This window comes from Achroia grisella, unplaced genomic scaffold (genome assembly GCF_030625045.1).
Source record: "Achroia grisella isolate CSIRO2021 unplaced genomic scaffold, CSIRO_AGI_Agris_v1 utg1063, whole genome shotgun sequence".
Taxonomy (NCBI): Eukaryota; Metazoa; Arthropoda; class Insecta; order Lepidoptera; family Pyralidae; genus Achroia; species Achroia grisella.
Genome location: NW_026712567.1, coordinates 1,517,093 through 1,543,968, shown reverse-complemented (window position 1 = coordinate 1,543,968; position 26,876 = coordinate 1,517,093). Strand labels below are relative to the sequence as shown.

At 33.1% G+C, this 26,876-nt stretch overlaps 1 protein-coding gene across 1 annotated transcript; it reads right to left on the bottom strand.

Moving 5' to 3' along the window:
* Nucleotides 1-904: 904 nt before the first annotated feature.
* On the bottom strand, nt 905-24,373 carry LOC131841161 (xanthine dehydrogenase/oxidase-like). The gene is given in 23 exon segments (XM_059189423.1): nt 905-975; nt 1,472-1,585; nt 2,283-2,475; nt 3,591-3,772; nt 4,503-5,084; nt 6,430-6,625; nt 7,230-7,413; nt 7,800-8,020; nt 8,400-8,675; nt 9,196-9,318; nt 10,232-10,312; nt 10,315-10,389; nt 10,877-11,167; nt 11,797-11,909; nt 11,912-11,923; nt 12,180-12,282; nt 12,824-13,047; nt 13,128-13,185; nt 13,730-13,894; nt 14,666-14,819; nt 18,840-19,000; nt 22,643-22,812; nt 24,215-24,373. Coding segments are annotated over 23 exon segments (3,795 nt in total). The 5' UTR covers nt 24,261-24,373.
* Between the last annotated feature and the right edge of the window lie 2,503 nt (nt 24,374-26,876).

The following is a 26,876-nucleotide window of genomic DNA, read 5'->3' as shown; positions in this document are numbered from 1 at the left end:
TAATCCGAACAATTCCTCAGAACACTCCCCGTGATATATGCGGTAGAAAATGCACAGAGATGCAATATCTCGCCGCAAAGCCAATGGGTCGAGTATGTCACATAGACGTTGATTAGCAATTATTCTGGCTGCTCGGTTCTGATCGGGTTAAATGGAAGTAGCTGGTATTGTGGTGCTCCCGCCCAGAGATGAGAACAGTATTCCATGTGCGGCCGGATCTGCGCCTTGTATAATTGCAAGCGATGGGCCGCCGTGAAATACCGTCTCACTCTACTGAGCATACCAAGCTTTTTAGAGGCTATTTTAGCCTTGTCCTCCAAATGACCGCAAAATTGAACGTCACTGGATATATCAACGCCAAGGACCTCGAGATTTGGCTTCAAATCAAGGAGAGTGTCTTGAAACTGAGGAGACACGATAAATGGACTCTTTTTAGCGGTAAACACGCAAACTTGTGTCTTCTTGGACTTGCAAAGACCCCGCTGGAGAGCTGGCAAGGTGGAGTGTGGAATTTGTACCCACTGTATACTTGCAATCGCCAGTGCTGGAGTCAGGGCTTTCGTATGTACGTACATTCTACCACGACTGTGACGGCGATGGCCCGCCCTGTACCTAGTTGTTATAGGACAGGCCTCATCTCACTGCGGTTTGGGCGACTTTTTCACGACGAATCCTAATGTAATTTGGTGTGAAGATAGGTCGTGTGACGTACAAGATTGTATAAGCTATCTTTTGCATCAAAAAACAGGCGAACTCACGTAAAACATCTACTTTCAATATAAGAGGACTCACGTATATCGTATTAATTAAAATTCTATAGGTAGATACCTATATATACCATTTATTATAAAATCTTTATTATAATTATTATCTATTGTATAATGCACCTTGGCTTTAAATTCACTTAGTCCAATTTGTAATATTCATGATTTGGTGATATTGCTTTTAATATATTTTCCACGTTGTACGGTGCATCTGAAACAAGTCAAGTTATAACCATTATATACCTACATAGCTCTGGCCCTGTTAATATTAAATGAAAAATTCCAGAATATGCTAGCTAATCCACACTTCCGTAATAATTTTAAAGCGATTTCTATCTAGTTTATTTATTACCCTTTGTTAATAACAACCTTTGTTACCCACGACTAAACTGCTGAACGGATCTTATTGAAATTTGATATGAGAATAGATTCTATCACTGGGATGAACAGCCCTGTTCGTCATATTTTATGTAAAAAATCGGATGAAGTCGTGTGGTCACCTACTATTATGATGGCTTCGGTGCTTTGATTGTTTTCTATATATATATTTATAGAAAAAAGGTATTTAAGTATTATATCAGTTGTTTAGTACCCATTGTCTCTCACAAGCTCTGAATTGTCCAAGGTATTAAATATATTCAAATAGTTAACACATGTATATAATAATAATATTTGAGAAAAAGTTAGCGAAATAAAAATTTACTCACCTACTGAAACCCAATCAGTATCCTGGTATCCGAATTCTTTCCTTGCGTCTAAAACAGCCTCGTGTAATGCAAATGTCACTGCTACCGCTAAACTCAAGGCTGGCTCTCCAGTAGCTAAAATTGAAAAAATCAGCTATTACATTGACAGTAGGTATTTAAAAGACATGAAAAAAAAATTTACATAAATATCTCGAAATGTGTACGTACCCGTAGGTAATCAAGTTAGCTTAAAAAATAGTAGGTATGATCTCGGTGTTTTGGCGGTTTAACACACTACCTTACCTTACGGTGGTCGTAGGTTTGATTTATGCACTATACAAGTATTTGCATTTGAAAATATATTTGGGTATATATTTACTATGGATAGGACAGAAATAGTTAATTTGACCTACGAGTATCTATGTCATATTTAAAATAAAACAATAGATCAGTACATAGGAGGTATTTACAACATATAAGGTATATAGAAATACCCAGAGAAATACAAGTACCTACGTTGCTGGCAGATTGTTCCATCAGTCTGTTTAGAAGCATTTATTATTTTGATACACTTTTTATATGTCACATTTGACTTTTTTATAAGCGAGAGAATATGTACTTTTCTTAAATAATAGTATTTTAAACCCACTACAATTACCTGTAAGTACATTTACAATGTAGGTATCTATATTGTGCGGGAATCGAACTCTTGACCATCAGAAGGTAAATTAGTTGGTGTAATAAACTTCTACACTATTACGGTCGACGAAATAATATCCATGGGGATAATACTTAAAATACCCAGAACAAATTTTAAAATTGAAATAGTCACCTTTAGATCTAAGAACTCCAGTAGGATTTGGTGAATTTGGCTGCAGCGTGATTCTAAAGTCGACAGGGATATCCTTCGCCCCGGGAGGATGGTAAGTCCAGGTGCGGTCGGTTAGAAGTCGCCCAGTTGTCTGGTCATACGTCAATTGTTCTGTGGTCCACATGCCGATTCCCATTATAAAGGCACCTTCGATCTGAAATACAAATATAGGGAAGGGGATTGTTAGAAATGTGGGCTCTCGACCCCTTTGCCAGCAATGGATCATGTCAGGTTGACCTCCACGCGGTTTACCCTGGAAACCATCACGGTGGGCTAACTGACCTGACTTCATGTTCATATTATCATCACCCACTGGTACGGCAGTGTACCCTTCTGCGCTAACGGTTTACGCTGGCGGGGCAGCGTAAATCGTTAGCGCAGAGGGTGCACCATTTCATTATCATATATGTACAAAAAAAACATACATTTATAGCATATATATAATATATCGTCAGCGAACTAAAAAATTTTAACCAGACATAAAACAAATTTGAGTGACTCATGGCCGGTGGTTGGTAGTACCTAGATACTCCAAAAGAATTAAATAGGTAGGTATGCATCAATCAGTACTGGAATTGTGTCTATCTAGCATAAATGATATTATATTGACCACATTCTTAGTTACTCCAGTATCTAACTATATTTAAAAATATTCGTCATTCGAAGACTAACCACAGGATACCTAATAGTATTCAACAAAAAAAGTATAGCAGTGTAGCCTCCCACCCCGCACCTCCCCTTTCGATCAACGGCTATAAACATAACACGTCATTCACATTCCTGAGATTTTATTGTACATGCCTAATATGCTAACCTACTTTAAATTAATTGATTTTCTCACTAGATATTCTTACATCTTCTAATATATAAAATTCTCGTGACATAGGTTTCGAGTTTATACTCTTCCGAAACGGATTGATCAATTTTGATGAAATTTTATATGTATATTCAGTAGGTCTGAGCTGAGAATAGGTTTATAATATTTTTTATATCGCTAAGAGCTAAGGGTGGCTCACCCTAAAATTTTCTTATTCATTTTTTCGATAAAAATTTTAATTTGATTATAATTTAGCATTGAAAAATACATACACCAACCCTTAGTTTTAAATACCGAGTTTAATTTGTAAGACAAAACAACGTTTTCGGGTCAGCTAGTATTATATTAATATATAATAGGTAGTATATTTTTAGAAATATTAAGTTAACCTAATCATACATAGAAATTGCAACCGAATTGTATTTTAAATAGATATAATTAGCTTCACTTGCCTGTCCCACATCTATATCTGGACTGAGGCTAATACCAGCATCCTCAAGTAAGTCAACCCGTTGTATAAGATGCGTGCCGGTCAGCACGTCCAGTTGTATTTCAATTGCACATACGCCGTAGACATCGTAACCTTGTAGGGAGTCCTGTGGTGAGGTCATGTAGCTCGCTTGCAAGTTTATACCTATTAGTATACATAAAGTAACTGTATCAATTACCTTTTACACTTATTGCATTTTTTATTCGTGATTGCATAGACAATAATACACTCGCTTGATATAACGGTATACAACAGCAAGGATTAACGCAGGATGATACTGTGAGATTGAAGTCAGAACAGTTGGCTGATCGTGAGTATTCACCAGGAATTAACTACAATTTACAGCGACCTCCCTCGATGGAGGCAGACCGAACTTGGTCATGCACGGGGTCACTAATCCCTATTACTAATGATCCCCTCCCCCTATATTATACTTATCTACTGTAAATGTAAGAAAGTAAACAGGTGTAGGTAAGGTAACCTAACATAATTAACAGTGTTTTTTTTTTCTTTTAGCGAGTGTTTTTAAAACGTCCTAATTTTCTATTTTAGTTCTTAGGACGGTGTTTTCTTAACTTTGATATGTTAATGTTACAGATTTTTTGGTTTAGAATTTCACAAGAAACATCGATGAATAAATATATATATAGAGTTCTGGACACGGTTTATCTATTAATATATACGGTATACTTTAGGTCTACTTAGGTCTTACTCTTAAGATAATTTTTTTATAAACGATTAAGTGTAAGTATTATAAGGATATTTTGAGCTTATTGCTAACAAAAAGCGAAATCTTTGCAAACACTAACAAAGGCGCATGAAATTATTTATAATAGTTAAGATGTTAATAAAGTTTTCAAACCAACAAACAGACCTTTCTCATAAGCCTTTTTGACAGTCTCTTCCCAAGATTCGTTCGTATTCCCTTTAATATCTTCAAATCTTTTCAACAGTTCCTTACAAGCCCTCATCGTACCGTATGCTACGCAATCACTGGTTATACTTCCATTACTGCACATAGCATTTGGCGATACGAAACTGTTACTTCCAAAAACTGATACTTTTTCCAATGGTACTTTTAATGTGTAAGCGCATACTTGCGCAACTTTTGTATTTATTCCTTGTCCCATCTCTATGCCACCTTGAGATATAGCTACTGTTCCATCACCGTGGTATACAGAAACTGTTACTGGAAAGTTCCAAGAATACTCAATGGGATACGACATTATGGATAATTTTAAAGCCTTTTTCTTCCATGCATTTTCGCTATTGTATTTTTTTATATCTGTTTTCCGTACATCAAAATCGGAGTTTTGTTTAAGTGTGGCAATCATATCTTTTATACCACTATGTTTTGGTGCTATGTTGGTTAATCTCACGTCGATAGGGTCTAGTTTGGTAATGAATGCGATACGTTCCATAAGATGTTCATGTATTGCAATAGCTTCTGTAGTCCCTGAAACGTGGATAAATTAGTGTGAAATATTATTATCACCATCTATATATTATAGTTAGTTTTATATATATATAAATTGTAAGGTAGCGTTTGTATTTGACTAATTAACGTAATTCACAATTATTATTGAAATTACTGATAGCACATAATACCTTATTAAATATTTAAATATATAATAATATAAAGCTATCAAAACTATGAGTTACTAATTATGTATATATTTATAGGTAAATACGCCTGCACCGAATGTAAATAAGCTCATATAAATAATTAAAGCCGAACTAAATAAAATAGGTAACTTAGAAGGAAAACCATTCTTGCTACGTTTATAAATAGGTAATAATTAAGATATGAATTTAAAATGTAAGTAGGTGTAAGTAAGGTTTGACGAGGGACTTATGATATAGGTACTTATATCAATTGGTAAGACACAACTAGTTACACATCTAATTTACCTAACCACATGTAAGTGATTCATTGTATTGTATTTACTTAAAACTTCCTATTGACTGAGATCGTATACCTATTGTTTATTAGATTTATAACGTTTTTAGGGATTATTGTCAGTTTTATTAAAGTATATTTGAATAGATCTTCTCTAGGCGCTGTCTATTACGAAATGTTTTACAATCATGACGGCGTTCTTAAACCTCGTCCGCCATTATTCTGAACAGAGGTATGGTACTACTTATGAATTACTACCATTGGTTCTTTAGCCTAAATATACGGAGTCTGCCTGATCCTCGACGGCCCTAGATTTTGCTGGTATTACAAATGCAGAATACCGTATATATTATTTTGTATTACATCTTCGAGATTTTGCAACTTTTTACGATTTACTATGTATTAGCCACTACTAACACTGGACTAGATTAAATTGTATATAATTATTAATTCATACTAATATTATAAACGTGGAAGCAGGTTTATGCTTCTGTTTGTAACCTTTTCACGACTAAACGGCTGACCATACTTTAACGAAATTTCACTTGAAGATAGATTGTAACCCGAACAAAAGCAGACAAAGTCGCGGGTGACAAATTAAAATTTTATAACTACAATTATATTTATTACTGTTAAATACATACAATATTTACCTTATTGTAAATTAGGAAAATTCAATAATAGTAGTGAGCAACACTTTTGTATTGATGGTAACATTGTACAAAGTAATTTCCTTTTCCTTTTTTGTTATAACTATATAATTCGCTTCTGAAATACACGCCGTGCAATTAACGATTCATCTTTTACTAAAATACCTTGCCAAATACCAAGACCTATCCAAATACAATCCGCTATTTCATACACAATTTATCAATTACTAATGCAAAGAAACATGACTTACCCGGAGCTCTGCACCAAGTGTTGCTCGCTTTATCAGTCAGTACACTGTAGCCAGTAATTGACCATCGCGAGCTGTTGTATAAGTTGGCAAGTATGCCGGCGATGGAGCTGCCAGCTGTGTCATTATAGGAACACCCGCAGTCACTGTAGTAGCTTAAATCCAAGTATTGAATGGCGCCGATGTTGTCTACCCCTAGCTGAAAGTTTTAGTGTAAGCAGCTGCCAAGAGGTGGGCGTATATTTAGTAATTTTGTTTACATAAAACAGAACAGTCACCCCCCCTAAATATAAGGAACAATCGGATTTGGTCTGATCCTGAACTGTACTTCTAAATGGAAGTCCTCGACTAGAAATTAACATGTATACAATATATAAATCCTCTGTTCTATATATACTCGTATTTGGAATGCATTAACCAAAAATGGCAAAACGGCCATAGAGGTTTAATTATATTGCATATTTATCATGGTCAGATGACTCTTGTAGTATAAAAATTACAATGTAATGTCAAAAACAAATTATAAAAAATCTAAATTTTTGATCAAGAATTGAATCCAACGATGTAGTACGGAGATCGCATAAAAAGTTTATTTTCGTAAAATGTATAAAAAATATCTCCCATATAAAAGAAAACATTAGACCCTTATATTTCAGATGTCCATTGGCTATCGTAATGGATTACCATCACATAGGCCATAAGGTTGATTACCACCAACCATAAACATACTCGAGAAACTTACATGGGAAAATGTGTAAAATATTAATCATATATGTAGTTATTATCTAGATACTCGTACTAACCTCATACTCAACTAAGCACTCCTGTCTTTTACCCACAGCTGCCATATTGGTATCTATTGGTAGCACAAGCGAGGCAGCACGCCCGCAGGCAGTCGCCGCTAGTGCTGCTGAGCAGGCGATCTGACTCGACCTTGAGGCCTTGCCACCATAAGCACCCCCCACGCGGTTTACTATTACTTCAACTCTGAAATAGACATCGCTTTCTTTATCTTTCACGACTCGACGACGTTGTCTCAGGTATCTCAGTTAATGACATCTGTATACGTCTTCAAGGATGCATCATGGATTAATTTGAATTGATTGGTTAATATACTCTGATATTATGTATTTGTTATTTTCAATGAGGGTCTGTGGTAGTATATTTGTGCCGACGGGTTGCAAAGAATGCTATAAAGTACGAGATAAGGCAATGAAATGAGCAATGGCAATGCAGAAGTAGTATTTTGTCACAATACACTTTGTAACGTCTGTTATTACCAGTTAGGATGTTAGCCTGTTTATTTATATTTAAGTTATATAAAAAAAATTGTGTAAAAAAAATAATCGTCGTTGTTGTTAAAAGTTACCTACTTATTTTGTTGTACCGCTAGCATATTTGCCACAGCCACATGAACCAAGTCCATCCACTGTGTTGCAGATCTCACTTCCACTCCATTCTCAGTTGGTATTACTGTACATGATTGTGTCTCCATCGTGTAGTGATATTGTGAAGGTATAAAAAAGGTCCCCTTGATTACATGTTTTATATCTTGCCCTCGATCTGTAGCTTTCACCGTTATATCTTTGCGAATCTTTAATACAAGAAATACGTTTATTGGGAAAGTATTACTTACGTCATCATTTTACTGCCCCTATTCCATTCGGTCCATCGTATATTCTATCTATAGTCTATCATTTAACATCGATCTAATATCATTGTTATTTTTTATTGATATTATTATATATTTTAACATAACATTAATGACCAGCCGTTCATCCGACGTCACCTTATAAAACACTCCTTGGGAATATTTTTAAATGTTGTAGTATAGCTAACACGAGTAAAAGAACAAGTCTTTCTTAAAAATCTTAAATACATGGGTTCGTTTTCTATTAATTAACGTGTAGTTAATGAACGATTAGTTAATTATCGTGAGGCTTTGTTCATATAATACATATAAGATTTCTTACCCTTTTATCTTTATCTGGAGCTACCAAAACGTCTTGTATTGTAATTACAGGTTTGGCTTCACTCTTCTTGTAATCGACTTTCACTAGTTGAGCAGCAGATACGGCCAGATTGTGTGAATTGGCGACTATAAGCCCTACAGGTTGTCCGTAATATAGTACGTGTTTACTAGCTAAGATCTCTTCGTCAAAGTCCATCCACGGTACGTTTGACGGTGTGAAAGTATTTTTGCCTGGTATGTCTTTAGCAGATAAAAATGCAATAACACCAGAAACTTTCTGCAAGATAAATGTTGCTACAATAGTTTATAAAATAAAATAAAGAATAGTATAATTCACTGCGGCATTTGAATGTAATGCAATTTTTAGCAATGGATAGAGTGATTCAAGAGGAAGGTTTATATGTATAATACATTTACAACGATGCGAAGCCGTGGCAGCTAGTATCTAGTCACTAAACTGTATTGATTAGATATTTCTATAACAGTATTACTATCAGTTTTTGAAGAGCAGTAGTAGTTATCGGTCCACCTGATGCAAAGTAGCCTATAGATACCACCATGGACAACACAAATTTAATGTTAGAAACCGGAATAAAAGAATAAAAAGGACCGTGCATTTTGCTCTGATATCTATTTTATCTTGTAACCAATAGTTCCATGGTAATAACTTTTAAACCAGGACACAACTTACAGTCAAGCAAATGATACCCAGATACTCAAAAGCAGACGACTATACAAGGCTCCCTAGGATCGTTGAAGATACACAAATCAAACATACCAAGATAGATAAAACATACCAAAGCTTCACTGGGGTCGAAACGGTCGATCTCAGCAACTGCTACGTCAGACAGAACGAACGCCACGTGCACTGTACGTGGTCCAGTGCTGACGTCACACGAATATCTGGCTTCGCCTGCACACTATAGTAATGTAAATGTGTCAATAAAATTATTTATAAATATTTAGAATGATCAGAACCTCTCAAGCAGTATCGAACTCTTGGTTTGGGGTGAGCCTTCTCATTGCTTTGTGTGCTCTATGAAATATGTAACGAATTGTGTTCTGAAGAATTGTTCATTATGCCTACCTTTTACCATCGCACTGCTCGCATTCGATAAGTAATTCACCCCTACACGCAAATGGTCTCAGACAGTGCGGTTTCATAGGAGCGTACACTTAGATTGTGGAATGAACTATCTGTTAAGGTTTTCTTGAGAGACTACAGCATGAGGATTTTTAAGAAGGATATATTAAAACGATACATTTGTTCCATTGCAATGTTTTTCTTGAGTTGGGTTGATTGATCCTTTTGCATTTATTCATTTTGTATTACTTATATGCTACCAGTCGACCTTTTAAAAGTGCATGAGTTGTAATAACTTGTTTTTACTCAGCATGGAGTGGATAAACAATATATGAGTAACATTAAATAATTCAATACTGGCAAAGAATATCTATTACATACTAGTAAAAGTAGATGTTAGAATTGTATTCCCGCCTGCGCTATGATATGTTAGTAGGTAATATGTACTCTAATATACTCTTAACTGTAGTAAATATAATGAAAAAATCTCTTCCACTGATCTCTATCAATCGAAATAACATATCATCTTTCACACATCTTTCTTAACTGTAGTATATAAAAAAAATCACTTATTTTTAGGGTATATAAATCTTATTTGTATGGGAGATTGAGTAAGTATATTCTATCATATTCGCATCTCAATGTTCAACATTCCATGGGCGTCAGGTTTGAAAATTCGACCGGTGTGCCTACAACTTTATTGACACTTTCAGTAAAAAATTCCAGATGAAAAATGATAAATACGATACCTGTGATAAAGCCTCCAGTTTAGGTACTGGCTTATTCAATGGCCATATAGATTTATCGGTGTCAAAAGTCTGAGTGCCTCTCTCGATAATTCACGCTCCAAGTCTGTGCCGCCACTCTTGTAGCGAGGATTCACTTTAGGGCATAGTGATAATACTGCCTAAAGTAATATAAAGGTAAATTAATAGTTATTTATTCATATGGTGTGATATTACCTCAAAGTCTTATCGAGAGAAAAACTCGCCTATGTGGGTGCCTCGCTGACAGTTAGCATTTGTAAAATGTCTTTCGAATAAAGGATGAGATACAGTGAAATTACAGATAGAACAGAAAGGCAACGCATGATTAATGAGTTGATAATAAGTGATGTTCATGAGCAACGATTATCACATATCATAAGGTGAGCTGTCAGTTTGCTTGTCATCCCAATTACATATAAAAGTCGCAAAGTTATTGGTTCTAGTCATGATTAACTGCATAATTATAATATAATGTATAATTAACATGATAAGCTTGTACAAATACCTTCTACGCGGTTATCTTAGATCTAACTTAGTCTGACTCTTGTATCGAATCCGGATTTATAGCTAATAGTATGGAACGGAGAGTAGTATGGAATAGAGGATTAAACATATATATGTATGTACCTTATAAAAAAGACCCAAAGCTATATATTTTCGGCACTCCGGTGAACACTCAGGTAGATCTATTTCTGGTTTCAACTCTATGTTTAACATCTTCAAAGCTTTCTGCAATGTTTCTTCACTATATAACAGAGAGTTTCTTAGTACTTTCTCGGTTTCATTAGCGTTTACAAAATTGGGATTCATGCAACCATAGACAATGTTCGTGGTTACAATTTTATTTGACGAGGGGTCTATTTTGAAGAGAAACCCAGCATTAACTATCGCATGTACGTTTTGAGCTCGAGACATTATCTAGAAGATTATAAAAAGATTACAATCTATTAGGAGAAAGATTTTGTGAGTATAGATTGAATTTAAACTTATAAAATCCTTTGTGGTTGACTTGAAAGCTACTAAGTGGAACACCTTCCAAGCAAAATAGTAAGCCTTTGTTAAGAAATCATTTACAAAAGAGTCAATTTTCCGCAATCATGTAATAAAAGCATTAAAAAGAAAATCATCTTATTAATACCACTTGTGAAAAGTCGATTGCAACAGCTAGTAAAAACTTGTACAAGAGACGACATTATTTCATGAGTTAGTGGCAAAGGCAGTGTAGCGTCAATCGGTATTTTATTACTCAAATAATGACGGCCTCGGTGGTTTAGCGGTTAAGCACTTTGCCTTACTTCCGATTGTAACGAGTTCGATTCCTCGCATGGTTCAAACATTTTTATTCGTGAGTATGATTGTTTGTATCTGTCTGGGTATTTTCTACGTATAATGTGTATGTATTTACGAAAAAAAACTTTGTATTTGCTTAACTTGGGTCTAGATGGCGCTATGTGAACTATCCAGAGATTATTATTATTACAAAAATCGTAGCGTCTATCCCCATTTTAAAACTTAAATAATTATTATTACGTATATCTCTACTTTACCTTATACGTTTTAATTAGGCACGTTGCAGGCAGCGGTGGTATTTGTATTTCAGTAATTAACTTATTTGTGAGATCCATTTTTAATAAATCATGCATTTCGACACACTGTTTTCTAACTTGTGATTCACTAGAAAAATAAAATAATGTAAAGTTTAATTAACTTCTATAACTATATATTATCTGTGATGTAAGACATAATCTATTGACGGACACGTTAGTCTAGCGGTTCAGCGATAGAAATATTTTAATTCGTGATTATGTTAGTTTATATTGGCCGGATGTTTCCTATGTACCTATATTTTTAAAAATAAATGTAAATATTTCTATAAGTTAGGTACGCCCATGTCAGTACATCTCTAGAAAATAATAGGGATGAAACGCACCCACAATTATAACGGCTTCTATAGTTGTTAGAATAAGAAACAAGTCTGAAGGGAAGTTGTTGTGTTTATTCTTCATAGCCAGATTGCCGCCAATAGTTCCTATCTGAGAACAAAAAAAAACATAATTGTAATAGAAGTTTAGGCGGTTATAATTCTTGATAACATACACATTTCATACAAAAAAATAGTAATCTAAAATGAAATAGATAAGGGGGTATATCTTTTACGCAAACATCGAGATATTGAGAGTACATATATTAGCAAGTAGTGAAAACTCATTAATAAGTAGGCATACACAAACACAAACTACATAAGTGGCCACAAACTGCGAAGTAATTCATGTTTAGTTTAAATAATATATTATAAAATAATAAACCTAGTACCATCAAAATACAGTTAACAATATGATTCACTAGATAATAAGAGTAATTTAGATGACTATACAGAAATAATAGTTATATTCGTATACATTTTGAACCACTACAAAATTACTAAAATAATGACAGAGTTAGATAGATATAACTTTATTTATTTACAATGACACATACACAAGGTAAAGTTACAAGGAAAAGAAACAGAAATAAACATAAACAAAACAGTATATGCAGCGCAATTACATAAATAATAATATTGTGAACACTTACATTTCTTACGGGTACATGAGCAATAAGGCTCAGATGTTTGTGAAACTCTTTCAAATATGCGAAGTCTACATTGTCATTAGCCCATTTTTGGAATTCTTTTATCACTTCTGTGAGAGTTGTACCCGCTCCTAACACCAGGTTGCCATCAGTCCATGAACCTTTTAAAGCTGCTATAGACGATATGTCTATTAGAACACGAGAATCTGTTGCAATTGGAAACACCCCTGAAATGCATAGGCTATTAAAATTATGCATTAAAATTATATAATTTAGATACGATAATTGAATACTTTATATAACTAACCTTGACCAGTATTTCCAGCAACAAATCGATAGCTATCCACACCTTCTTTTAAAAGTATCTGAAAGAAAGGTACCCAACATACATTAATTATCCAAAATAAGGTGGCGATTATTAAAATATACAATAATAACAGTAAACAGATTACGTAAAAATTTGCAGTTTATTCGTTAGATTGAACTGATTCTAAGTAAATCAATATTTATTTAAAAGAGCAACACACAATATTCTTACTTATTCTTCTTGTGTTGAATCTGCATTCCGAATAAGCGGTAGAATCAAAAAACTTGACTATTCAAAAGTGATTATATTAAGTTTATTTGAATAAAGATTATTTCTATTTCTATAGGAGTAAAATTGTTGTAGTTACCACTGAAGTGGATTTTTAGATCTACAAATGTGTTAACAGTAACATAAATTACACTAAAATCAGGGGCATATTGGCCATTGGTTGGTAAATCCGATCGACGGATATACTATCAGAAATTTGCTCTGATTTCGCTACACACGAGGGAATCTATGGAGCAACATAGGCCTTGTCACTGCTTTGATGTTGCTTTATTTTAGTATCGACTGGTGGCCATTTTAAGAGATTTGCATAGTACCTTAAATACATCGCTGATTGTAAACGCTTTATACCAGCGGCTACCGTTGCCGTTTACTGTCAGTAGTGTGTCCGGCTTCATGTTGATCATACACCAATCCTCGTTAATGCTACACCTACGTTCGCACTTATTTTTACATTTTAAATTATGTAAATCTTCCAAATCCTAAAAAAAAAGAGATCACATGATCACGTATAAAACATATACATCCAATTCAATATAATAATACATAAACGCTGGGGAGAAGAAAAATACTTCAAAATCACCAAATGTGTCGGTATACATTATATGATGTTAAAAGAAACATTAATTCTGTTTTTCCATAATCAACATTATAATGAGAGAACTAATAACTGTAATATGTATTAAATTACTGAAGTACGCAACTCAAAATTTATTGAGTTGTGTGGTGCTAGATGATTATATTATGTAGATATGTAATCATCATGTTGTTTTCTTTTAAAAGTCAGTAAGTTGCTGCACTTAAAAGTAAACATTAAATATCAAAAAGTTACACTATGCATATAGTAAATATGTGCCTACGATTAAAAAACTACAGTATAATCAGCAGCCTACAAATTGGTCAACTAGATTACATAATGAAAAAAAGTGTAGTTTTTATTCACTCTACGGCCTGCGACATATGACATATATGTACTATAATATTAATAACCTAGGGTAATTTACATAACGCCATTATCCTAAGCTAAGCATAGCTTCTGTATACTAAATAAGGGATATAAATAGTTTAATACATTTTTTTTGTAAATACATACACAAAATAACATACAGACTAATACAAGCAGTTACACTCAGGAACACAAGTGTTTGCATCGTGGGAGGAATCGAACCCGCAACCATCTGATGAAGCGGTGTGTGAAACTGCTGGACCATCGAGGTCTTTCTATGTATCAGTGCTTAATTTTACCTTAGTACCTGTATTTTGTTCTTTAACTCGGGTTCAAGGTCACTGGGCAAAGTTTTGAATTCAGCTAAAATTGGGCGATAGCCAGTACATCGACACATGTTACTGCCGAATGAGTCTTCGATCTGCGTCATGCTTAGCTTCCCATTTGAACTCTTGTTTAGGCTAGGGAACATAATAAAAATGGTAAAATAAATAGATAAAAATATAGTAGAACGCTATGCGTACCGATACATTTGTATCTGTTAATATCCCTGAACAATTCACACAGCAACGTCTAGTCCCAAATTAAGTAGAGCTTGTGTTATGGGCACAAGATAACTAATATAAAGATATATGTATTTGTAAATACATACATAATATACATAATAAACACGTCTATGTTTTTGCGATACAAACGATCATAGTCATGAATACAAATGTTTTTACCGTGTGAGGAATCGAACCCGCGACCTTCGGTATCGGTAAACCGCTAGACCACCGATGACGTCGAGTCGATGTTCATCATATTTGTATTTGTTGATATTATGACTAAATTTATTTTGTTTTACATAATTACAATATTTACATAATTTTAATTGGTTGTGTAATAACTAGTTGTTATGAATTTGCGTTATTTGTGATTTATATACAACACGACCAAACAACTGCTTGATCAATTCATTCAATAGATAAATTAGAGCTGATAAATTAAACTTTTTGAACAATGGTAATTTAGCGACATCCTACACTTAAATTCTTAAATACTTTTTGTTGCGAAGATGATGGTGGAACTCAGATGTAAAATATATTAATAATAAATATATGTGTATGAAAAGAAATCAGTTAGGTACTTCTAGAAATATGAAGACATTTCAAATTTGTATCTATTAATAAATTTTAATATTTTACTTAGAATAATTTGTGAGTCTCTACACGGTTATATGTATTACAAATATATCAATAGCTAGTTATAGTCAAAGTATTTTAGGTCGTTCATGTCAGGCATTTTAGCCAGTTCATTACACAGTAGAAACTAATGTCGCTGTCGCTGTCTGCCCCTATGTATGCTTAAATCTTTAAAACTACGCAACGCATTTTGAGGCGGTTTTTTTTATTTCAAAATAGTGATTTAAGAGGAAGTTTTATATATATATAATATATTTATACCCGTGCGAAGCCGGAGCGAGTAGTTACTAACTAAAATATATATTTCAAAAGAAAAAAATATTCCTCTTCGTATTCTGTTACGTTTTATTACTATAAAACTAATAATTTCATGTCTAATTAAATTATTCACATTACCTATTAAATCTTTTGATTGTCTGATAAAATATAATTTACTTAATGCATCTTATTAAATTCCATGAATCCGGTTTGCGTGCCATTTTGACCTTCAATCCACGTCAAAGGAAATACATTATTGGAGACGCAGTTTGGAGATGAGATAATTAAGTTTGGATATACCTAACTTATATATGTATATATAGACTAGCTGTAACCGCGATTTCATCCGCGTGGAATTTTATTTTATTTTTCTGAAATAAAAGTAGCCTAAGTTACTCCTTATTACATCAGCTACCTGCCAACAATAGTCCCGTCAAAATCGGTCCAGCCATTTCCATTTTGACAAAAATTGTAAAAAATGTTATTTTGGTGTACGTATCGTATGTACCGTGTATGTATTTATATTCATAAGCATGTAGTAAAAACGGTTATTTCAATATAACAAACAGACACTCCAATTTTATTTATATCTGTAGATAATGTTCAGATTATGTAAAATAATTAAAAATAAATAGACAATGTCTGATAACTACCCTCACTTTTTAATTGATTTTACTTTTTAATTATAGGTCACCCCTATCTATTCATCCACCTAATTATACAAGTTGTATCAATCATAGTTTTAAGTTGTGGAGATGAACAAACACCACGTTGGTTTTTTCATATCTCTTTTATATCATAATTTATTCATAAAACAAATGAACGCAAGCATTCGAAATTCAAATAATAAATAGGTTTTATGACTGTTTTTTTTTCGGACTAATCTAATAACTGTCGGCCGAGCTGGCCTTTATAGCTTCACCGGACGATAGGGGGCGAGTGCAGATGGCACTGCAAACCTGTGGAAGGACTTCGTCTGAAGGTCAACTCCCGCCTGACGGATACGACTTTAGTCTGAGGGCACCGCTGGGTGTTCGAACCACGGCTCAGTATGTCGTAATTTCGATCCCCGTTTGAATTGGACGGGGGATCGATCGGATGGGAATTATATCTCGTACACGAGTATTATGTTCTTCGTCAATCATTAATATTTATATTATTATACCTATTTATATATAAAAGTATTTTGTTGATAATGATACCTCTACTACAAGATTTAAATTGTAACAACATTAGTACTCCCTTAAAATACAAGGTATGCTTAGAATGCTTACTTACAACTTGGTAGGTATGTTGTATTTATAAATAATGTATCTTGTCTTTTAACTGGTTTTCTATATTTGATATTTTTTTTTCTTTAAATTGTGACTTCAGAATAAATGGAACTAAGGTTGCCAGATATAAGTTTTTAATAGAAATTATAGCTTGTTTTGATGTAAAATATTATAATAATAGTAAATATAATAATAATTTGTGAATAATCTAAAAAATAGTTCTTAGAGTCTAAAGTTGGTTATTTATAGAGTAACTCAACTTACTTAATTGATTATTTTTTTCAGTGCGTCAACAAGACTTAATCGAACATATTTTAAACTCATCATTTTTCGTTCACTTCACTATGACCACAGATAAGATATACATACTATGACTGTACATTCGAACCATCATCTCATCAATTTAAATTTAACAACTGGGCACGAACCAGTAATAAAAAAACTTAATTCCACCAACAGATATTTTACATTCAAAGTGTGCAACCCTAGAATATGAATATAAGGGAACAAGAATAATTCATTATTCGGTCAATGCCTCTTAAACGAGTCCGAACTACACCGGGTTAATATAATGTTTGCATATTATTACCTATTGTATACCACGCACACACGTAGGCTTGTAAGCTCGTAGCAAATATATTTTTTAAGTAATTGGAGCATTCCTTTTTGCCATTAAAAAAGCGAATGTCGGTGTTAAATACGAAACGCCAACTGTTGCTTATATACATTATCAGGCCAGGACATCGCATCATTTTAAGTTTCATTCGTAATGAATTCACCACGAGGGGCTTGATAATCTGATTTCACATTTATCTTCCCATCCTTCTCTGATGCCCCAATATTCGAGTATACCTTTAGTGCTGACAGAGCACCATGTCATAGCTATAATTTAAAAAGGTATTCTGAAGATATACACTTAAATTGTACTTAAGTTAAAGAATATACGTGAATAAAAAACGAAGTCGGTATGTGGTTGAGTAATTGCTGCTGGCCCTCTAGTCTAAACATTCTATATTTGTAAGTTTCAAGGCGATCATACAGAACACACATGAACATCTGGTTTTTAGGATCTTGTAACCGAAATTCTTAAATGAAGTTGAAGTAACATGAATACTAACAAAAAGTATCTTATATGAATAGATAATTTTGACTATAACTTTGATTTCGCATTTTTCTAATTTATTTATAAACTATAAATATAACAAATGAATCTAAAACGTATTACTTTGAGCTTCTTTATTTCATTACTAAAATTATAAAGAAGTAGATTTGTGAGGTCGTAGGGGATAATTTCTGAATTTACTGAACCGATTTTGATAATTCTTTTACCAATAGAAAGCCACATTATCTGTGAGTGCAATTAATATGGACCAATAGGAGCGGACCTGCAATAAAAATTGTTGCAAAAATGGGAAAATGTATCGCAATCGTAATTGCATGTAGGTATCAGTTAGAAATATAATATGTTAGACGCAGAACATCGCTAGATAAATTTCAACGGAATACATAAAATACTATACCGTACCCCATCATAGGAATATACTTGCATACTTTTGCGTTTATAATATTTGTGATGGTGGAACGGTTTGTTTGTGCCTGGAAACTTGAGTAATTCTGGTGAATTCATCACATTGAAATAACTATCCTCTCTCCTCTAGTATTCCACCAGCTTATAAATTTAGCAGAAACGGAGCAGCATTCCATTATCAACCATTAAAAAAAGGTATATGAAGTATATATTAATTAACAGTCGGATATAACTCACCTGTACATATTCATGACCCAGCCTGGTGTGCAGTATCCACATTGGGTGCCATTGAAAGTAGCCAGTCGCGTTTGTATGGCATGGTAGCCAGTCTTCCTGTTTCCAACACCCTCGACAGTGGTGATGTCCCAATTGTGACAGGACAATATGTGGACCAAGCACTGAAATCGGAGCAAGTAATAAATACTTACTATAAGATATGCTTTATAAATTTCTTCAAGCGGAATTGTTAGTAATGTGGATCAATAACCCCATTGCTAGTACATCAGGCTCCACGCGGTTCCTCCTGGAAACTAATGTTAAATTCTTGGTGAATTTGCCACAATAACTGATCTGACCTCATACTCATCTTATCATCCTCCACTGGTAGTCAGCATACACCATTAGGCGAGTGCACCATTCTATTATCATGCCTTAAAAACAAATTCAAGACAATCATCCTAAATAGGCTAGTCAGAGGCATTGTCAACTGTTGATCTCGTGGTGAATGCAACACATGACCCATATTTCAATATTTGAATCCACCATGGCAGTGGCTAAGTGGCATTATACTCCTAAACAATTTGTATTCCATCCCCGAAGAGTATGTCAGAAATACAAATTACACGTACAGTACTTTTATATTGCCCAACTATAAACTCACGAGGCTTGTCAATGCAATTGGAACGATTTGGATACGGTGCTTTTGTTTGAAATTCGCACGTGATTGAGATGGTGCCTAGCTATAATTTATGAGGACCTACGCATTTGCTAATTGACCAAACGATGTATAATAACATTTTATGGTTGATTTTTAATTTCATTATACATATACATGGGTACTTACAGTAGTACTAATAGGGCATGTCTTAACAAAAAATAAACTATTTCCTCTTTATAATATCTTAGAAAAAATGTAGTCTTGCCGCTTAATTTCCAGAATGAAAGTATTTATATTTAGCAGTTTTACATCTGGGTCAATAAACTGGGATTGGCCGGGGAATACCACGGGCTACTTGGAACTTGAAACTCAGACTGAAGCATGTGCTATTAGCGTTGGATTTGTTTAGCAAAACGAAGTTCATTGTTTACGAAACTAAAGAGTATTATTAGTAATCGGATTAAAATATATAAATACACGATAATAGTGGTAGTTAATAAAGCTTATTTACAAGTCATCAGGAATTGCAATGTAAAACAAATAAAATATATAAAACAGATTGGTTTTTTTTTTAATCTAGCCCTTCTTCATCACTCTAGCTAACAATCAGTCGAATAGGGAGTCACACTTTAAGAACAATTACGTATTATATGCATAACTATGACTATATATGCCATATTTTTTTTAAGAAATTTAACCGTTTTCACTTAAGTATTCCAATTTGAAATGAGTAACCCCCCTCGGCTTCCAATTGTATAGAACAGTGTTTGTATGTGAAGGAGATTTTATATATAACTAAATTCATTAATTATATTTCTACATTATAATAAGCCTTTCGGAATTCATTCTCGAAGTTATATATAATAGTATCTGTTCAAAATTCAATGAGCGGTTAGATCGTGAAAAAGTAAGCAGACGAACAAACTTTTTCGTAGATATCATTTGATGAATAGATTACAGATGATTTATTACATTCGTAATATATACGAATAATAATAAATAATATTTAAATTTAAGAATAATGTTGGATAATAATTTTGTTTTGTCGTTTATTTAAGCCGCTAAGTTACTTTATTTTATAGGAGGTGTTTAAAGTATAAGTAAAGTGTAAGATATGTTAGAGAAACTGCAGGGCACAGAAAGATAAAATTTTAATCCTACGGAATCGCAGTGCATTCAGTGCGACTGCAGTCTGAGGACACCGCTGAGTTGTGTTGCTTATGTGTCCAACCCGTAGGGTCATTTACTATTCCAGTTCTATAAGAAAGTATCAGTTACCTATACAGAAATAATTTTATCTGTAACTTTGACCGACATATTCATTTTATTCATAGTCATAGCATAAGGAAAACTAATTCAGAAATAGACTAAACGAATACACCGTGTAAAATTAACACAATTCCTGAAAGTAATTTATTACTTATTCAGAATCAGCTTGCTACTTTCCATTTGGAATATTATTTTTCCTTAAATTCTTGCTAGCTTAAAATTAAAAAGGCGCTTATTGGAATAGAAACCGTATTATAACAACACGTTACTCTAAAATCAAGTACCATTTTGAAGAATTTCCTGATCATAATAAAGCAGAAAACAGTTTTAAATAAACATTGTTTGTTTTGAAATAAAATTCTGACCAAAATAGATGTTTTATTTTGATAAAAAAATGTAATAGTTATTTATTGCGTTAACTTACTATATTTGGAAGTTCAGAACTAAATTACCTTTCAGAACTAGGAAACCATTGCACCAATTTGAGAAGTTCTTTCACGCTTTTTTCTTTGTTATGCCATATACATTTAAGTACTAGCATCGCTATAGAAGAAACAGGGATTGATCGAAATAGGGTGGAAATTTTAAGTTGTATGTATTTTTCAATGCTAAATTGTAAACCTAACCTAACCTAACCTAATTAGATATACACGAACGAAGATAGGGCTAGCCAGTGTACAATAATCGGAAACTTCTAATTTCATAATATAATATATGGTCATGATTAAACAATCCCATGTCTAACCCATAGGTGGCATCAGAGGGATTGTCATTTGTAAATAATAATAATAATAATATCTCAGGACAATTCACACTACGCCTACGGTACTAGAAAACTGATATAAATACATGGATGCCTTTTTTTGTAATAAATAAATACATATATATTATACATAGAACACACCCAGACCATTACAAACAATCATACTCATAAATACAAATGTTTGTACCGTGCGAAGAATCGAACCCGCGACCCTAGGATAGTAAAGCGGTGTGCTAAACCACTAGACCACCGAGGCTGTCAGTGTGAATATCGTTAATGATATCTACCTATAAATTTGATAGACTAAGATATTTAATATTTAAATGCAACTTGACAGTTCCAAATAATAAAGTGTTTATAATGTCTAATAATATTTGAACATTTCGTAAAAAACAAAATACAAATGGCCATTGAACTAAAAGAGTGTTAAAATTACATAGGTGTTAGGTACGTAACATTATTACATGTAAATAAGTATACTAGCTGAGGCCCACGACTTTCTCCACATGGTATTTGTTATTTCTTCGATTAACATTTTTAATAATTATACTATTATTACAATAATAATATCTCGTTTTTGTTTAATTTTAATTATCGTTTTTATTTGAATGAGAATCCTTTCCCGTGGGATAACAAGTAAAAGTTTCCGTGATTAAAAGTATACACCTTGCCAAATTTATTTAAATTAGTTCAATAGTTTCGAAGTTTAGCCCGTAAGAACAGTCTAAGATTCCAGATTTTTTTTGCAAAAAATTTGTAAAAGAAATCTGGATATTTTCTATATGACTTCAAACATCCCCCTTACTTGGTATTTGGTATTTTTTCCTATGTACAGTCATTGCACCTCTACAGTTTTGTTATATGGTTAGTAGTATCACGTCTGCGCTAATGGTTTACACTGGCGGAGCACCAGTGGAATATGATAAGATGAGCAGGAGGTTAAGTCAGTTAGCTCATCGTGGCAAACTCACAAGGAATTTATCATGATGGTGTTCAGGGGGAACCGCGTGGATTTCAACCCGACATGATACATTGCTGGCAATGGAATCATTAATCCACATTACTAACAATCACCTTCCCCTCTTTAAAAAGGGTTGCATCATATATACCTAATAGGATTAAGTTACTCACAGAATTAACAGAGAACACGTTTGTCTCCTTGGTGTCTGGGTGTGTTTGAGACACTGAGACTATGCACGCCCCGCAACCACCTTCCCGACACATCACTTTGGTTCCATACAGATTCAAGTAGTTTCGAAGGTAGTCATTCAAAGAAGTTCTAGGGCTAATATCCGATCCAGCTGGAAATAAAATATATATTTAAAAATAAGAAAGAATAGTTCATTGGTAATACTAAAGAGTAGATTTATAGAATAGAATAGAATAATATTTATTCAAATAAACTTACTATAAGCACTTTTGAATAGTTATATTTTTTATTCTACCACTCATCGGAACGCAGACTCATCACAAGAAGAATGAGCAAGAAACTTGTGTGTTGCTCTTTTAAAAAAATTTAGATTTAAGTAGATTTACATTAACAAGGAAAAGGCATGCCACAAACAACATAGAAACCGTTACGCACTCAATCTTTGTTCAATCAGATAACATTGTCTGCGCTATGAATTTTAAGTTTTACTTTTTTAAATATATATTAAATTTATTTAAGTGCAAAAAAGACATGCCAAATACCAATACGATTATGCCAAATTTGACGTTCATAAACGGCTAAAAAGTCCTACATGAATAAATAATTTTTTAATTTTGAATTTTGTCGGATAGGAATTGAACTGGAATGATGTGAAATTCAAATACAGTCAACTTCTCTCTCGTTCTCAAATATACAATATAAATAATAATATCGCTGGATTATTCACACAGCGCCATATAGTCCCACGGCAAGTGGAGCTTATGTTATCGGTACTAAACAACTGACATAAACACATATAGGTAGGTATTTACTAAATTTAAAAATAGTATATTTACATGTACTATTTTTTTAAATACATACATAATATAAATAATGGCATATGGCATTATTTATATACATAAATAACTTAGTAAGTAGAAATGTACGAATGGCGGATAAGAACACGTAATTCGTAAGCATAAAATATATCTTTTATTATTAAGGATTTGTAACAATTATAAAATAAATAAATACCGTAATTGTACCTACACAAAATTAATAATACAGTCATAAAGTATATACCTATACAGATTATTTGAATACTACATATGATGCCATCATATTGCCGCGCGCCGGTATGTTAAGACAATGTAATATGTTATCTATAGTTAAGACTATGGGACAAAACTGAGAACAAATTAACATAAAATAACATATTTTTGACATGCACAATGAATAACGTTCTCCATTAACAGTGAAATAATTCTTATCCACATATAGGTACATTAAATTAAGAAGAATTAACCAGAAACTTATACTTTCTATATATACTTTTTAAAAGCCACCTAAATAAATAAATAATTTTAATAAACTTAATATTATTTATTTATTTGTGCCTAATGAAAATCCTGTACATGAACAACTTTTGGCAGTACGTTTGTCATTAACTCACGCGTTTTATTATGTTGTATGTTATTTCAATAGTATGATGCTATCATATCGCCGGTATATTAAGAACATCAGACAAAACTGTGAACAAATTAACATAAAATGAAGAGATATTTTTGACTTACACAATGAGTAATGTTCTCCATTGACAGTGAAATATATCTTATCCATCTTTAAAAACTTCACTAATCTATACTATTCACTTAGATGAGAGTTCGTTTTACCAAATAACTTGAATAGCACTAAGATAGCGTGTAATGTCCAAAGATTCCGCGGTGACAATGGTCAACTAACAGACTCTCGACTACTCGCTTAATCCAGTATAGAATGACAGCGTTCAATGACCTTCGACGTTGTTTTCTTTTTTATCATTTTTTATCACGAATATCATACGCCTATCCGCTCCGTGCATTATATTTTGGTGCGAGTATTAGGTAAAGTACAGTAAAGTTAGGTAGGTACTTAATTTTTGGTTAAGTACTAAAACCATAGAAATAACAGTATAGTTAAACACATTGAAAATTTCAGTGAACTTGCGGTAATGTTTTATGGTTGATAATGGAATGGTGTACCCGTCTGTGCTAACGGTTTACGCTGGCGGGGCACCAGTGGAGGATAAAAGATGAACATAAGTCAGGTCAGTCAGCCTATCGTGTAATTGATGAGTGACAAATTCATCAATAATTTAACACGATGATTTCCAGGGGGAACCGCGTGGAGGTCGATCTGACATGGTACATTGCTAGCAATGGGATCATTGGGATTGTTAGTAATGTGGACTACATTACTAATAATCCTTTCTGCCTCCTGAACTAGCGGTTTAGCATACCGCCTTATCTCCGATGGATTAGCGAGTTCTATGTATTTTTAACTATGTAAAATGATTCTTGCTTAGATCTTTTAAACCACGCAACGGATTTGAATGCAGTTTTTAGTAATAGAAATAATGATCAAGAGGAAGATTGATATGTATAATATATGTAGATACCCTCGTGTGAAGCCGAGGAGAGTAGCTAGTGCTAGATAACGAAGTTATCACTTACAACAATGCACGCCTTTGTAGTTTAAAAAATAGATCAATGTACGATAAACGATGATAACTCTTATACGATTCTAAAATGATAACATGTTATATATTTAGTTTTTGAAGAACTATATTTATGTTTACAAATATATGTAGCTCTTTAAAAACTAAATTGCTAAAAATATACTTTCCAATACAATTGCAAGTTTTGTATTTAACTTATATTAGGAACATTACTCTCCATTGTCCCATCACTTTATTAAGGACATATTTTCCTAGTCCGCCCACCTTATGTATAGCTAGGACGTAGGATAAGAATTGTTATGTATATCTTTGTTAGGTCCCATGGTATCTATAGAGATTTCTCGGTAAAAGGTCGGTTGACCTGACACCCACTTTGCTAGTAATATACATCTATGTAACATGAACATCGTCAGGTGATACACATAGGTTTTCTAATTCCTTTTTTATAGCATAGACTGAAATGACCTTGCACACCTAATGATAAAAGATAACTGATGCTCATGAGCACCCGCAACGTCCTGACGTTTTCTATATCATGTTGATTTGGAAATACCATTGTTGGAAGATGATTCCACAATGTGATTGTACGCAGCAGAAAGTTTCTGGAATATTGTAAGATAGGAGTTCATTTCATTTGGTGCTTAGAATGGTATTTTAATTTGGCGGGCAGTGCGATGATGTTATTCAGCAGTCGATAAAAATCCGATAATTCCTCAGAAAACTTTTAATGATATATATTGTACAAGATGAAGATATATGTAAAACTTAGATCCTGAAGACTATGATTCGTGCCTCCGTAACCTCTCGATAATGCTATATATGCAATATATGCTATATATTGCATATATATAGCATTAAATATATATTATATATAAAACTGTATGTATGAGATTCCCCTATAAAAATGATATCATTGGGTAGGTTGTGGATATCTAACTATAGATTGCATTATCACTACCCCAAATAATAATAATAATAATAATAAAATATTTATCGGGGTCACCATAAATATGTTAGGTATGTTACTATTCAGGTTTGTTCTTTATATATTAGTAAATTGCAGACGTAAATAGTATAAACAATAGAATAAAATAATTTATAATGTAGAACACAAGAAAGAGTCAGTATGTCCGCAGAAGAAGCCATTTTGTAGTTTATTTTCCCACGTAAACGCAATGCACCACAGATGCAAAATGCTGCACGCAGTCGCAGTAGGATGATGAGCGCATCATAGCAGAATGGAGATATTAGTACTAAGCATGAGTAGTAATATATATGGTATAAATTGAGTTCGTTAAATATAGTAAATCTAACTAAATCTAAAATTATTTATTACTTTTATTAAAGTAATTTGATTGGGTTTAATAAAAGTGAATCACTTTAATGAAACTTAGGTAACTATTTAGTCTCTCTTATGACTTATTAGTATAATTATGGTTGTACTAAAAATTTTCAGGAGAACTATTGGACGAATGCTCGATATAAAAAATTCGACGAAAGTATTGATTATTAAATCACTTAAAACGTTATCGTGTACATTGGTTATATCTTATCATTTCGTAAATTGTCAAATAACTATAATTTGAAGCGATAACTACGAGTATATTTAACTTAAAGGATACTCTTGACTTTTTGCAATGTACAGACACAAATTTCAAATCAAAACGTTTTTTATATATATATTTAATTAAATATAAAGTAATACGATAAGAAGTCGGATTCTTTATTTGGTTACACAT